This window comes from Ornithorhynchus anatinus, chromosome 2 (genome assembly GCF_004115215.2).
Source record: "Ornithorhynchus anatinus isolate Pmale09 chromosome 2, mOrnAna1.pri.v4, whole genome shotgun sequence".
Lineage (NCBI taxonomy): Eukaryota > Metazoa > Chordata > Mammalia > Monotremata > Ornithorhynchidae > Ornithorhynchus > Ornithorhynchus anatinus.
The window spans coordinates 153,363,104-153,378,230 of record NC_041729.1 but is presented as its reverse complement, the minus strand read 5'-3'; the positions used below and the strand labels follow the sequence as shown (position 1 = coordinate 153,378,230).

General features: G+C 41.8%; 1 protein-coding gene across 2 annotated transcripts in view; it reads left to right on the top strand.

The window, feature by feature from the left end:
* Positions 1-15,127, top strand: part of NELL2 (neural EGFL like 2) — a 350,325-nt gene that overhangs the window by 55,052 nt on the left and 280,146 nt on the right. For both annotated transcript variants that reach the window (XM_029058252.2, XM_029058251.2), the window contains exon 3: positions 5,859-6,009. In XM_029058252.2, the coding sequence (XP_028914085.1) occupies positions 5,859-6,009 (151 nt within the window). The remainder of the gene's footprint in view (positions 1-5,858; positions 6,010-15,127) is intronic.

The window sequence follows — 15,127 nt, the reverse complement described above, 5'->3', positions numbered from 1 at the left end:
TCAGCAAAGAGGCCCAGGAGAGAGCCACCTTTAAAGATTTTGAGGTAGTAGCAAGTGTCATAGACTCCCTAAGTTTGGGTCACTTGCTCAACTTCCTGTTCTTCTCCAAAATCTTCTAGGCTATCTCACTCAGTCTGACTTGTGAATCATCTTGTCCCTTCCATCTTGTCTCTTCCAGAGAAGCAGCATGGTTTAGTGGAAAGAGCACAGGCTTGGGAGTCAGAGGCTCCACCACTTGTCAGCTGTGTGACTTTGGGCAAGTCACAACTTCTCTGTGCCTCAGTTACCTCATCTGTAAAATGGGGATGAAGACTGTGAGCCCCACGTGAGACAAACTGATTACCTTGTATCCTCCCAGCACTTAGAACAGTGCCTGGCACATAATAAGTGCTTAACAAATACCATCATCATCATCATCTTGCTCTATCTTTCCTCCTATACTTTCTTGGGACCCTGAGATATCATAATAATGATAATAATTGTAGTATTTGTTAAGCACTTACTACGGGCCAGGCACTGTACTAGGTACTGGGGTAGATAGAAGAAAATCAGGTTGGACACTGTCTCTGACCTGCATGGGGCTCACAGTCTCAATCCCCATTTTATAGGTGAGGTAATTGAGGCCCAGAGAAGTTAAGTGACTTGCCCAAGGCCACTTAGCAGCTGAGTGACAGGGCTGGAATTAGAACCCAAGACCTTCTGACTACCAGGCTCATGCTCTTTCCACTAATCACCATCGTCATCACCACCATCATCCACATTTATTGAGCACCTACTTGGTGCAGATCACGGTACTAATTTGGTTGTTCTAGCTAGAGAGACCTTGGTCTCTCTAGGGAAACAATTGGGAGCTTTTCCCCCTTCCACAGTGACATCCAGGACCACTGTTCCCGATATGGCCTGGACATACAGGATCTTAGGGATATAAGGGGCAGCAATGTGCAGCTTCTAATAATTATGGCATTTGTTAAGCACTTACTATGTGCCAGGAACCGTACTGAGCTTCTCAGCAAATTATAGAACATCAGGAAGTGTGTAATAGAACCAGACCCTCGATTACCTGGATGGAAGAATTCTAAGGCCCCTAAAGGCCCACTTACCACAAGAAATGTTGCATTCTGTATATTCTGTTGTCTTTTATGTTATTATATATTTTCATTATTTCATTTTTCCTACTGTGCCTGTCACCAAACACTTCCTCAACATATTTCAAGAATGGAGTCCCTGGAGGATCAGGACCTAGGTCACTGAGTCTGCCATTCATATTTATTGAGTACTTAGTGTGTGCAGAGCACTATACTAAATGCTTAGGAAAGTACAATGCAACAATAAAGTCATTGCCTTCAATGAGCTTACAGTCTAGAAGGGGAGACAGACTTTTACATAAAAAAAGAAATTACAGATATGTATTTAAGTGGTGTGGGGCTGGGAGGGAAAATGGATAAAGGGAGCAAGTCATGGTGACAGAAGGGAGTGGGAGAAGAGGAAAGGAGGATTTAGTCAGGGAAAACTTCGGGGGGATGGATAAAGGGAGCAAGTCAGGGTGACAGAAGGGAGTGGGAGAAGAGGAAAGGAGGATTTAGTCAGGGAAAACTTCTTGGGGGAGATGTGCCTTCAGTAAGGCTTTGAATGGGAGCGAGTAATTGTCTGTCAGATATGAGGAGGGAGCATGTCTAGGTCAAAGGCAGGATATGGGAGACAGGTCAGCAGTGAGATAGATGAGATCAAGGTACAGTGAGAAAGTTAGTATTGGAGGATCTTTATATTTTTTTCCCAGCATTTAGTAGAGAAGTGGCATGGCTCAGTGGAAAGAGCCTGGGCTTGGGAGCCAGAGGTCATGGGTTCGAATCCCTGCTCTGCCACTTGTCAGCTGTGTGACTGTGGGCAAGTCACTTAACTTCTCTGGGCCTCAGTGACCTCATCTGTAAAATGGGGATTAACTGTGAGCCTCACGTGAGACAACCTGATTACCCTGTATCTACCCCAGCGCTTAGAACAGTGCTTTTCACATAGTAAGCACTTAACAAATACCAACATTATTATTATTATTATTGTTACAGTTCTTGGTTCATAGGAAGCCTGACCTCATCCATCAGAACTTCATCCTCACCTGCTTTAATACTGCTTTCTCCTCTGCCCGACAACAATAGTTCTCCTTCCTAATTGACTCCCATACCAACTGCCCCCATGAGCTGTTTAAATCCCTACTCAAGCTTCCTGTCCTCCTGCCCCAACCACCTCTTTCCCCAATGACCTAGCTAAATATTCCATTAACAAAATTGAAATCATTAGGCATGATATCCCTAAAATCTCCTCTGCTCCATGCCAGTCCCCCTACTCTGCCTCTGCCCTCTTCTACTCTTTCAATATTCCCAGCATTATCTTAAGAAGAGATCTCTTGACCCCTTTAAAAGTCTACCCCCTCCACCTGCTCCTCTGACCCCATCCCTTCATACCTTATTCAAATACTTACCCTCTCCTTTCTTTCCTCCTTCACAGTCATTTCCAGGCAGGAACTTTCTGACGGCTTCTTCCCCACTGTTTTCAAACATTCTCACATATTCCCTATCCTAAAAAAGCATTCCCTTGACCCCACAGCTCCCTCCATCTGTTACCCCATCTCCCTCCAACCATTTCTCTCCAATGTCCTTGACAGAATTCCTCACCTCCAAATCTGTCCTTGACCTCCTCCAATCTGGCTTCCACCTCATTACTCCACAGGAACTGCCCTCTTGAAAGTCACCAATGATCTCCTTTTTGCCAAATCCAATGACCTCTACCCCATTCTAATTCCCCTCAACCTCTCAGCTGCCTTTGACACTGTCAAGCACCCCTTCTGCCAGAAAGACTATCCAACCTTGGCTTTATGGACACTGTGCTCTTTTGTCCTTTGGCTACTCAATCTCACTCTCTTTCACCGGTTCCTCCTCTGCCTCCCACTCTCTAACTGTGGGGGTCCCTCAAGGATCAGTTCTTGGTCCCCTCCTAATCTCCATCTACATGCAATCCCTTGGAGAACTCATTCACTCCCATGGTTTCAACTGCCATCTCTGTGCAGATGACTTCCACATCTACATCTCCAGGCCTGATCTTCCTCTTTTTCTGTAGTGTCACATTCCCTTCTGCCTTCAGAATATCTCTACCTGGATCAATCAGTCAATCAGTAATATTTGAAGCAGCGTGGCTCAGTGGAAAGAGCACGGGCTTTGGAGTCAGGGCTCATGAGTTCGAATCCCAGCTCTGCCACTTGTCAGCTGTGTGACTGTGGGCGAGTCACTTAACTTCTCTGTGCCTCAGTTCCCTCATCTGTAAAATGGGGATTAAGACTGTGAGCCCCACGTGGGACAACCTGACTCCCCTGTGTCCACCCCAGCGCTTAGAACAGTGCTCTGCACATAGTAAGCGCTTAACAAATACCAACATTATTATTATTATTATTATATTTATTGATAAGAGCTTACTGTGTGCAGAGCACTGTACTAAGTGCTTGGGAGAGTACAGTGTAACAGAGTTGGTAGACATGTTTCCTGCCTGCAACGAGCTTACAGTCTCACGGATGTCCCAACAACCCTTCAAACTTAACATGTCCAAAACAGAACTCCTTATCTTCCCACCCAAACCCTGTTCTTCCCCTTTCTTTCCCATCACTCTAGACACTACCACTATCCTTCCTATCTCACAAGCCTTGGCAGTGACCTCAACTCATGTCTCTCATTCACCCCACAGATATCTTGTCTACCTTCACAGCATCGTGAAAATCTGCCTTTTCCTCTCTATCTAAACTGCTACTATGGCAGATCGGAGCAGTTATCCTATCCACCTTAACTATTGCATCTGTCTCCTCACTGACTTCCCTGTCTCCTGTCTCTCCCTTCTCCCATTCACACTTCAGTCCACTGCCTGGATCATTTTTCTAAGAAACAGTTCAGTCCACATCTCTCCAATTCTCTGTGACCTTCAGTGCTTCCCCATGCACCTCCACATCAAGCAAAAGCTTTTACCATCAGCTTTTCAATGATCGATTTGCCCCATCCTACTTTACCTCACTGATCTCCTACTTCAGCCCAGCCCACACACTTCACTCCTCTAGCTCCAGCTTGCTCACTGCACCTGATCTCTTCTATCTCACTGATGATCGCTTTCCCAAATTCTCGCTGTAGCCTGGAACTCCTTACCCTTTCATATACACCAGACCACCATGCCCACCTTCAAAGTCTTACTAAGATCGCATCCCCTCCAAGAGGCCTCCCCTGATTAAGCCCTCTTTTCCCAGACTCCTTCTCCTTTCTGTGACATTAATGCACTTGGCTCTCTACCCTTTGGTCACTTGGTATTCATCCCATCCTCTGATCCATAGTACCTATGTACATAACTGTAATTTATTTATTTAAATTACTTTTTATGGTATTTGTCAAGTTCTTACTGTGTGTCAAGTGGTATTCTAAGGAGTGGGGTAGATAGAAGATAATTTGGGGCTCACAGCTTTAATGCCAGTTTTATAGATGAGGTAACTGAGTCACAGAGAAGCTAACTGATTTGCCAAAGGACACATAGCTGACAAGTGGCAGAACTGGGATTAGAATCCAAGTCCTTCATACTCCCAAACCTATGCTCTATCCATTAGGACACAATGCTTCTCATGTTATTGTCTGGCTTGCTCTGGGCAGGTAAAGTGTCTACCAATTCTGCTGTATTGTACTCTCCCAAGCATTTAGTACAGTGCTCTGAAAACAGCAAGTGCTCAGTAAGTACCACTGATTGAATGATTAATAACTTCATTATTATTACTAGGGAAGGTATAACGACACAAATAGTATATATATATAGTTGGAATAAACGGGAAAGCTACTTTAAGTAGCACTTGTATATTCTAATATTCCATGAAGGACAGCATATGTTTTCAAGCTTTTCTGGTTATAACTATGCATTACATTTAACAAATGTGATGATAATTTCATCTTTGTATCTTATCAACTGCAAATCCATGTTTTTCATTTAAAGCTATGAAACATAGAAGGCTGACAGTGAGTAACTGTGGTGATCTTTAAAAATCTATTTATAGTGAGCCTTCTGGCAAAAGGAATGACGATGCAAAGTGGAACAAATTTTTAAATCCCGGTTTTGTCTGTTAGATGTCAGGGGATCTTAGTGGTTATAAAGCTATACTTCAGATATCAGACTAGCATGCAAGCAGTCTGTCTTGGATATGCCACTGATGTGTGTGAAAGACATGTAGGGAATGTAAAATGAGGAAATGAATGAAAATCTTTTGAAGTCCAAGCCTTTGCATGAAGTACTCTCTTGCAAAATATTCTTATGACCTGACAATCTTTTACCTCTTCATTGCATGTTTTAATTTCTAAAGTGAAATTCTGGGTTGTCTAGACTATCGTTTGTCTGTACTCCCTTCTATTTGGAGTGTACAGCCTAATTATCTCGTATTTAACCCAGCACTTAATACAGTGCATGGGCTTATAGTAAGCACTTAGCAAATTTTATTACTATTATTATTTACCAATTCCCTATCCCATCAACTCCAGACTCTACTACTTGTCTGCTTTGTTACCTTGGGTAAGTCACTTAACTTATTTGGGCCTCAGGTACCTCACTTACCTCATCTGTAAAATGAGTAGTGAGACTGTGAGCCCCACATGGGACAGGAACTATAACCAGTTGATTAGCTTGCATGCACCCCAGCACATAGGACAGTGCCCGGCACACAGTAAGCGCATAACAAACACCATTATTATTATTATTAGCATTATTTTGTAAAATTATTTTAATGGTATTAAGTGGGAGAGGGCCTCTATGCAATTATGTTATAGTTTATTCTTAGTATGTTTCTATTTCTTTTTTAGATACTGCCCGGAGTATAAAAGCATCCCCTGCTACAGCCGAACAACTTTTTCAGAAGCTAAGAAATAAACATGAATTCACTGTGCTGGTGACCCTAAAACAAGCTCATTTAAATTCAGGTGTTATTCTTTCCATTCATCATTTAGATCACAGGTAAGTGTGGCTGCCTGTTTTCTCTATGTTTACTATACATACTCCTTGGACTAACAGACACATTAAATCATTACATTAAGCAGAAGTCAATCAAACAAGATAGGGAGTTTGGTTTTAAAATGTTAGAATATATGGTGACCCACATAATGAAATTTTGTAAAAACTCACAAATCCAAACCTTCTGTCATAATGTGGAACAGCTGTCAGTCTTTTTGTTCTCTCAGTTGCTAAGGACACCCTGAAATTCATATTCTCCTACACTTCTTTCTTAGGCAAATCTTATATTACTCATTCAGTCGTATTTATCGAGCACTTACGGTTTACAGAACACTATAATAAGTGCTTGGGAGAGTAAAGTTCAACAATAAACAAACACAATCCCTGCCCGCAATAAGCTTATGAGATAGATCCCAACTTTAAAGCCAGGCAATTTTACCCCTATGTCCAAATGTACTCATTAAAATTCACAGTGCTCTACCTTTTCAGAGATACAACTGGATTCAGAATTTTAATAATCATAATTTATAACCTACACTAGGTTCGCCCTTATGGTCCCGGTTTCCAACTCTGTTCTGTTTTGGGTGTCTATGTATATGAACAAATGTATATGTTCCGCACCTCTAATACCATCCTACTCACTGCACTTCGATCTCTTCTATCTTGCCGCTGACCCTAAGCCCACAGCCTGCCTCTGACCTGGAAGGTTCTCCCTCTCCATATCTGGCAGATAGTCACTCTCCCCAGTTTCAAAGCCTTATTAAAATCACATTTCCTCCAAGAGGCCTTCTTCGACTAAACCCTCATTTCCTCTTCTCCCACTCCCTTCTGCGTAACCTTGACACTTAGTTTGGCACATTTTATTCACCCCTCCCTCAGTGGCAGTGATTTTATTTTTCATTTTCTGTATATTTTGTGCACATTTTTACATTAGGATCTAAACACTAATTTATAACTGAATCCTATGCAAATCATATCTAGTCAGCATTAATAATGTAGCTAATAATTATTATTATTAGCATATTGTGAATGTTTAAAACATTCTCCCTCTCTCATACTCATCAAGTGGGTGTTTTTCAGCCATCTATGTATAGGCCATCAAAAATAGTTTAGCTGTCAGCATTTAAAAACTTCTTTCTCCCTTATTTTTCTTGCCCTCTACAACCCAGCCTACACATTTTCCTCCTATAATTCCAGTCTGTGCCTTGTACCTAGCTCTCACCTCTCTCGCCATCGCCCTCTTACTCTTGTCTTTGACCTCTTTGTCACACCTTTCCTTCTGCCTGGAACTTTCTTCCTCTTCATTTCTGCCATTCCATTGGTCTCATTCATTCATTCATTCATTCATTCATTCGTTCGTTCGTTCGTTCGTTCGTTCGTTCATTCATTCATATTTATTGAACACTTACTGTGTTCCAAGCACTGTACTAAGAGCTTAAGAGAATACAATATAACAATGAACAGACACATTCTCTGCCCATGCTCCCCATCTTATTATTAATAATAATAATAATAATAATGATAATTGTAGTATTTGTTAAGCACTTACTATGTGCCAGGCACTAGTGTAGATAGAAGCTAAGTACGTTGAACACAGTCCCTGCCCCACATCAAGCTCACAATCTTAGTCCCCATTTTACAGATAAGAAAACTGAGGCACAGAGAAGTGCAGTGACTTGCCCAAGGTCACCGAGCAGAGAAGTGGCAGAGCTGGGATTTAGAACTCAGTACCTTTGACTCCCAGGCTCATGCTCTTTAATCTTGTCTCCACTAGGGAGGCTTCTCTGATTAAGATCTCATCTATGCACTTGAGTCCTCCCCCCCTAAAAAGCTAGGAACTTCTGCCCCCTTCCCCTCCCTTGTCTACCTACCATGGCACCTATGTGCAGATCTCTGTACTTATGTACAGAGAAGCAGTGTGGCTCAGTGGAAAGAGCCCGGGCTGGGGAGTCAATGGTCCTGGATTCAAATCCTGGCTCTACCATTTGTCAACTGTGTGACTTTGGGCAAGTCACTTAACTTCTCTGTGCCTCAGTTACCACTGTAAAATGGGCATTAAGACTGTAAGCCCCATGTGGGACAAAATGATCACCTTGTGTCCTCCCAGCACTTAGAACAGTGCTTTTCACATAGTAAGCACTTAACAAATGCCATCGTTATTATCATTATTACTATGTACATATAACTCTGTTAGTCACCCTTATCTGAAATTCATTTTGGGTCTGTATCCCCTGCTAAATTCTAAATTCTTTGTGGGCAGTGATCATGTCTGTTAACTAGTGCTTAGTGCAGTGTTCTGCACAGAGTAAACCCTCAGTGAATACTGCTAATGATTGATTTGTCCATGTGATAGTCTTCTGATCTGAACTCTGTCACGAATCTCTTATCTGAAAAAAATAAGGCCCCCAAAGTCATTTGGATTTTGAATTTCTTTTTGTGTCTACAGTTTTTGGGTGGGTGGAGAAAGAGAGCATGCAGAAAGGGTTCTAGGGTGAGATGAGTTATCCATCCCTTCCAACACCTTACATGAGGAGGAGGAAGGAAGTGAGAAAAGAAAAGGATGCAAAATAAAAAGGGAAAGAGCATATGTGTCAGAGGAAATCAATGTGTACAATTTTAAAAGTTCCCAGTGGGTTCTAGAAACTTCTCTCCCACTGTTACCCAGGATGAAAAATTATCACTGTTATTCCTTTTGTATAAACAAAACCATGAGATATTAACTTCTCTAGTTTTCCTTTACCATAAACTTCTTGAGATTTCTCAGAGGATTCTAGTGTTGACTTAAAAGTGAATATTTTCCCCAAATTAAGTGAAACTAGTGATTGGACCTATTACATGACAACTGAGGCAGATCACAGCAGGGAGGATAGTTGAGGAAGCCATGGTGGTGGCAGCCACAGTTGGAGAGAGGGTGGGTGATGACTGCAGTTTTAGGAGAATTTTGGGAAGGGTACCAAAAGGAGTTTCTAGTCATCTCTGACAAACCAACACTCTCTCCATCTTAAAAGCCCTTATCTCCTCCAGGAAGATTTCCCTAACTAAACTCTTAGCTCTCCACCCTATTTTCCCTCCCTAATGCTTGACCCAGCTACTTAATAATCATAACAACAATAATAATCATGGTAATAATAATAATATTGGTATTTGTTAAGTGCTTACTATTGTGCCAAGCGCTGGGGTAGATAAAAGGTATTCAGGTTGGGGACAATCCCTGTCCTACATAAGGCTCACACTTTTAATTCCCATTTTACAGATGAGGTAATTGAGGTCCAGAGAAGTGAAGTGACTTGCGCAAGGTCACACCACAGACACATGGCAGAGCTGGACCCATGCCCTTAGAACCCATGCCCTCCTGACTGCCGGGCCCATGCTCTATCCACTAAGAATCTTAGGTACTCATCCCTCCCCAAACCCCACAGCCCTTAACTACATATCCCTGGAACCAGTTGCTTTCCTTACAGGTAATTTATTTTAATGTCTGTCTCCCCAGTTAAACTGTAGCACTATGGGGGAAGTGTTCATGTCTACTAACTATATTCTATTCCCCCAAGTGCTTAATTCAGGGCTCTCCCCAGAGTAAGCTCAAGAAATACTACCGATTCCTGCCGAAGCATCTCAGACCTGGCTCACTCCCTGACCTTCTGCTACTCCTTGAAGGAATATGAGGATGCTGACTGGTCAGATTTGTAAGGTGTGGGATGTCTGGTATTCTAACATCTCTGCTACATTCCTATGTGGGCTAGACTGGAGGCTCTACACTCTAAGCACACCTCTAGACTATAAGCTTCTTGAGGGTGGGGAGTGTGTCTTCCAAATCCGCTGTATTGTACTCTCACAAGTGCTTAGTACAGTGCTCTGTAAGTACTCAAATGTCACTGATTGACTGAATGGTTCATGTAATGTACAAGTTAATCAGGTCTTAAATTTACAAAATTTATTCCAAAGGAGGATGAGCATTTGTACAGATAGAGATATTTGTGGAAATGTGTCCTTTCTGAAAACGTTGTTCTATATATAATTTGAAACAATGAATTCTGTCATTTCCTTGAGGACAGGGATCATAACTCTATTTTACTCTCCCAAGTATTTAGTACAGTGCTCTGTAAGTACTCGAATGTCACTGATTGACTGAATGGTTCATGTAATGTACAAGTTAATCAGGTCTTAAATTTACAAAATTTATTCCAAAGGAGGATGAGCATTTGTACAGATAGAGATATTTGCGGAAATGTGTCCTTTCTGAAAACGTTGTTCTATATATAATTTGAAACAATGAATTCTGTCATTTCCTTGAGGACAGGGATCATAACTCTATTTTGCTCTTCCAAGTATTTAGTACAGTGCTCCACACAGAGTATGCCCTAAATAAATGCATGAAACATAAATCTTTTACTAGTCCACCGGTAATTTTTACCATCTCCTTCTGTTGATAAATATAACTGTAAACTCACTGTGAGGAGGGATTGTCTCTGTTATATTGTATTCTCCCAAGCACTTAGCACAGTGCTCTGCACATAATAAGTGCTCAATCAATGCAATTGACTGAATGACTGAAGTAAAATTAAGGACTTTTTGTCACTAAAATTGTTCGTCTTCCTAGGGGACGAACCTTGCATATTTGTTCCTGGGGCCAGTTTGATTTCACAGTAAATAATCAGGACAATTAAACCAGGTCATGGTTCCTGATTCAGCCAATCCTGCTTTAGAGCATATTTTTATGCACTTCTTTCACCTAAAATTTAGTTCAAGGAAAAGGAGAAAATGCAGTCTTGAAAATGCTAACCGGGTTCATTTCCTCTGGTGGTAGGCAGAGTGGAATCAGGCAGAGAAAATATAGGATAAATATTGATTCATGAAATTTAATGAATGATTCCATCTTTGTTTTATTACCTTTCAAAGTGTTTTAGCATTAAAGTACAGTTCAAGTAACTAAGTGTGGACCTTAGTATATGGTATTTGCATGAAGAATCAGGAAGTAGACATTCCTCTCTGCCTCGCAGTCTACCTCCCCACCTAGGTTAGGAGGCTTACTCCTTGGGAATCCTAGCTTCTGGACTGTTAACTTCCAAGGATCCTCTCTGATCCCTCTCTGCCCTGCATCTGTCCTGGGTCTGCAGCACGAGCTTTGCCTGTGTTCTGCTCTCCCAGACACACAGCTCACTAACACTTTCCATCTGAGGCACTGCTGAGCACTCTCAATAGCTTGGAGTTGGATCCTGGACAGAGACTGGCTTAGAAGACTGGGACATGGGACATGGGAAGGGCAGGAGCAGGGAAGAGGAAGAACAGTAGAATAAAGTCCTGGGGACTGAAAGCCTGAAGATGTGATACATGTCCTATATACTCAAAGACTAAATTGATGGTGAAATTACCTATGGGTGGGTGTGTGGTTAGATAAGCCAAATATGCAGTCATCTTAATAACTATGGTATTTTAAAGCACTTATTTTGTGCCAGGCACTCTACTAAATGCTGGGGTGGATACAAGGAAATAGGGTTGGACACGGTCCCTGTCCCACATCGGGTTGACAGTCTCAATCCCTGTTTCACAGATGAGTTAACTAAGTTACAGAGAAGTGGTGTGACTTGCCCAAGTCCATAGCAGACAAGTGGTGGAGCTGGGATTTGAATTCATGACTTTTTGACTTCGAGGTCCCTGCTATATCCCCTGTGCCATGCTGCTTCCCAACATCACTGTGCTCACTGACCAACAGGATAGAAGGGAAAAGGAGAGTGGTAGACCTAATCTCGGGAAAGAGAGTCTATTCTGGAGGAGGGAGCTAAGCCAGGGATGGTAGTAAGAGGAGGCCAGAGGTAAAGGCATGGAGCCTTGACTGCTACTTGGAAATATACACATATTTTACAAAGGACATTGATCACACTCATGCCTCAATCAAATTTTGAATCAACTATTACAAAGTATAACTGAAAGGAAATCCATTGCCTCCCTTGCCTTCATTCCATTTTTCTTACCTCCCTCCCTCTCGCTTTCTCCACCTCTTCTTCCAGCCCAGATGATTGATGTAAAATAAACTCGACTGGATAGGCAAAGAAGCTATTTACCAGGGAATATCAAGAGTTGAATTTATCTAGCAATAGTACTAATGGTATTTATGGGGAGCATAATTAGTCCTTTTTCCTGTCTTCCTGTTTTACAGTTCTTTTTAAATAAAATAACTATTTCCAAAAGCTATTTCCAAGTCACACTCTTTCTAAGGAAGCAGCCGTGTTGCAGTTAGGCCAGGCTCAAGTTGCCATATAAGCATTTTGACTTTCTAAGGGATTATTGCTTCCCTTGTTTTTGGTAACAAGAATCAAGATGATCTTATTTTAAATTCCTTTCTGCTGAGGATAGAAGTTCTGAGAAAAGGAATCATATTGTCTTTCTTTTACTTCTACTTTGATTTCTTCAGCCATCTCTTTCACCTATTCTCAGTATTGTTCTGTTTGCATTTCTAGTCTATTGAACAGTTCAGCGTGGCTCAGTGGAAAGAGCACGGGCTTGGGAGTCAAAAATCATGGGTTCAAATCCCAGCTCAGCTGCTTGTCAGCTGTGTGACTTTGGGCAAGTCACTTAATTTCTTTGGACCTCAGTTACCGCATCTGTAAAATGGGGATTAAGACTGTGAGCCCCACGTGGGGCAACCTGATCACCTTGTATCCTCCCCTGCACTTAGAACAGTGCTTTGCACATAGTAAGAATTTAACAAATGCCATCTTTATTATTATTATTATTATTCTGTTTCCACTCCTTGTTAATATCTCAGTGTCTGTTTTATCCATTAGAGTGCAAGCTCCCTGTGAATTGAGACTGTGTCTTACGTTTCTAATAATAATAACAATAATGTTGGTATTTGTTAAGCGCTTACTATGTGCAGAGCACTGTTCTAAGCGGTGGGGTAGATACAGAGTAATCAGGATGTCCCACGTGGGGCTCACAGTCTTAATCCCCATTTTACAGATGAAGTACTGAGGCACAGAGAAGTGAAGTGACTTGCCCACAGTCACACAGCTGACAAGTGGCGAGTCGGGATTCGAACCCATGATCTCTGATTCCCAAACCCGTGGTCTTTCCACTGAGCCATGCTGCTTCTTTACCAGTGCTGAATACAATGTATTGCATACAAAATGTGTTCACTAAATACCGTTATTATTAGTACATCTCCTACTTTAGGGACACAAATGATTATATTCCTATTAATAATATTTATTATCATAGTAATAATAATGGTTGTATTTGTTAAGCACTTACTGTGTGCCTGGCACTGTTCTAAGCACTGCGTAATATACAAGATAGTAGTCTTAATCTCTACTTTTCACCATCTTTTCACAGTCTCACAGTCTTAATCCCCATTTTTCAGCATAATCTGGTAATCCAGCAATCAATCATTTGTATTTATTGAGCACTTACTGGATGCAGAGCACTGCCCTAAATTTTGGGAGAGTACAATGTAACAGAGTTGGTAGACATGTTCCCTGCCCACAACAAGTTTACAGTCTGGAGGGGGAGACAATCACTAAATAAATGACAGATATGTATGTAAATACTGTGGGGATGAGAGAGGGGTGAATAAAGAGTGCAAGTTCAAGTGCAAAGGTGATGAAGAGGGGGGTGGGAGAAGGGGAAATGAGGGTCTAGTCAGGATAGGCCTCTTGGAGATGTGCCTTCAATAAGACTTTGAAGGAGGAGAGAGTGATTGTCTGTGTATATGAAGAGGAAGGGTTTCCCAGGCCAGAGGCAGGACATGGGCGAGATGTCAGTGACAAGACAGACGAGATCAGGTACAGTGAGTAGGTTAGCATTAGAGGAGCAAAGCCTGCAGTCTGGGTTATAATAGGAGAGCAGTGAGGTAAGCTAGGAGGGAGCGAGGTGATCGAATAATTTAAAGCCAATGATAAGGAATTTCTGTTTTTATGTGGAGGTGGAGGGGCAACCACTGAAGGTTCTCGAGGAGTGGGAAAAAATGGGCTGAACGTTTCTGTAGAAAAATGATCTGGGCAGCAGAATGAGCTATGGAACTGGAGCGGGGAGAGACAGGAAACAGAGCGGTCAGAAAAGAGGCTGATATAGTAATCAAGGCAGGATAAGATAAATGCTTGGATTACTGTGGTAGCAGTTTGGATGGAGAGGAAAGGGTGGATTTTAGTGATGCTATGAAGGTTGAACTGACAGGATTTAGTGACAGATTGAATATGTGGGTAGAATATGAATATGTGGTAGATGCAAACCTTTGCAGCAAAGGCTTCTGCCTTTTATAGTCGAAAAATCCAAACTCCCAAATGCTTCGCAGTCTCCTCCCCTTCATTCTCAGTCCAACAAAGTCTTTCAGGGTGAATAAGTTCTTTCTTTCTTTTGCCAACAATATGTAGTAACACCTCTTCTCAGGTAATTTCTTCCCAGAAGCATTTCCTCCAGGCATCTCAAAGGACATTCCTCTCCTGGTGATGTCAATAGTGCTTATTCCTCCCCTTTTGTTGAAAGCATGCAAGAACACTTTCCTTGATTAATGTTTTTTGATGGTAATATGTGTAAACCTTTCCTCCCCCTTCACATCCTACAGATGATCACTCTTTCCACCTTCAAAGCCTTATTAAAATCAGTCTCCTCCAAGAAGCATGCCTTGATTTAACCCTTGTTCCTTGACTTCACCCTTGGTCCCTCTTTTCCGACTCCCTTCCGTGACTCCTTGGCACTTGGATTTGCACCCTTTATTTACCCTAGCCTCAGTCCCACAACACTTATGTACATATCCATAATTTATTTATTTGTATTAGTGTTTGTCTCCTCCTCTAGACTGTGAACACCTTTTGGGCAAGGATTGATGTCTACCAACTCTGTTATAGTATACTCTCCAAAGAGCTTAGTAAATAATAATAATTTGTTACTACACTGCTCTGCACACAGTAAGCACTCAATTAGTATGATTGGGCGAATGAACCCTGTGCCCATTGGCCCCCGCACCACTGGTAACACCTATTTTACTATCTTCAAAGATGTAGGCGAATGATCCAAATTCAATATAGGAATGCAATAAAATATTTTCTCTACCTGGGTCTATTCATTGGGGCTACTTTCTAAATCAAGGACACAACCTGGCAGGAGAGGATTGTTTGCATTAATC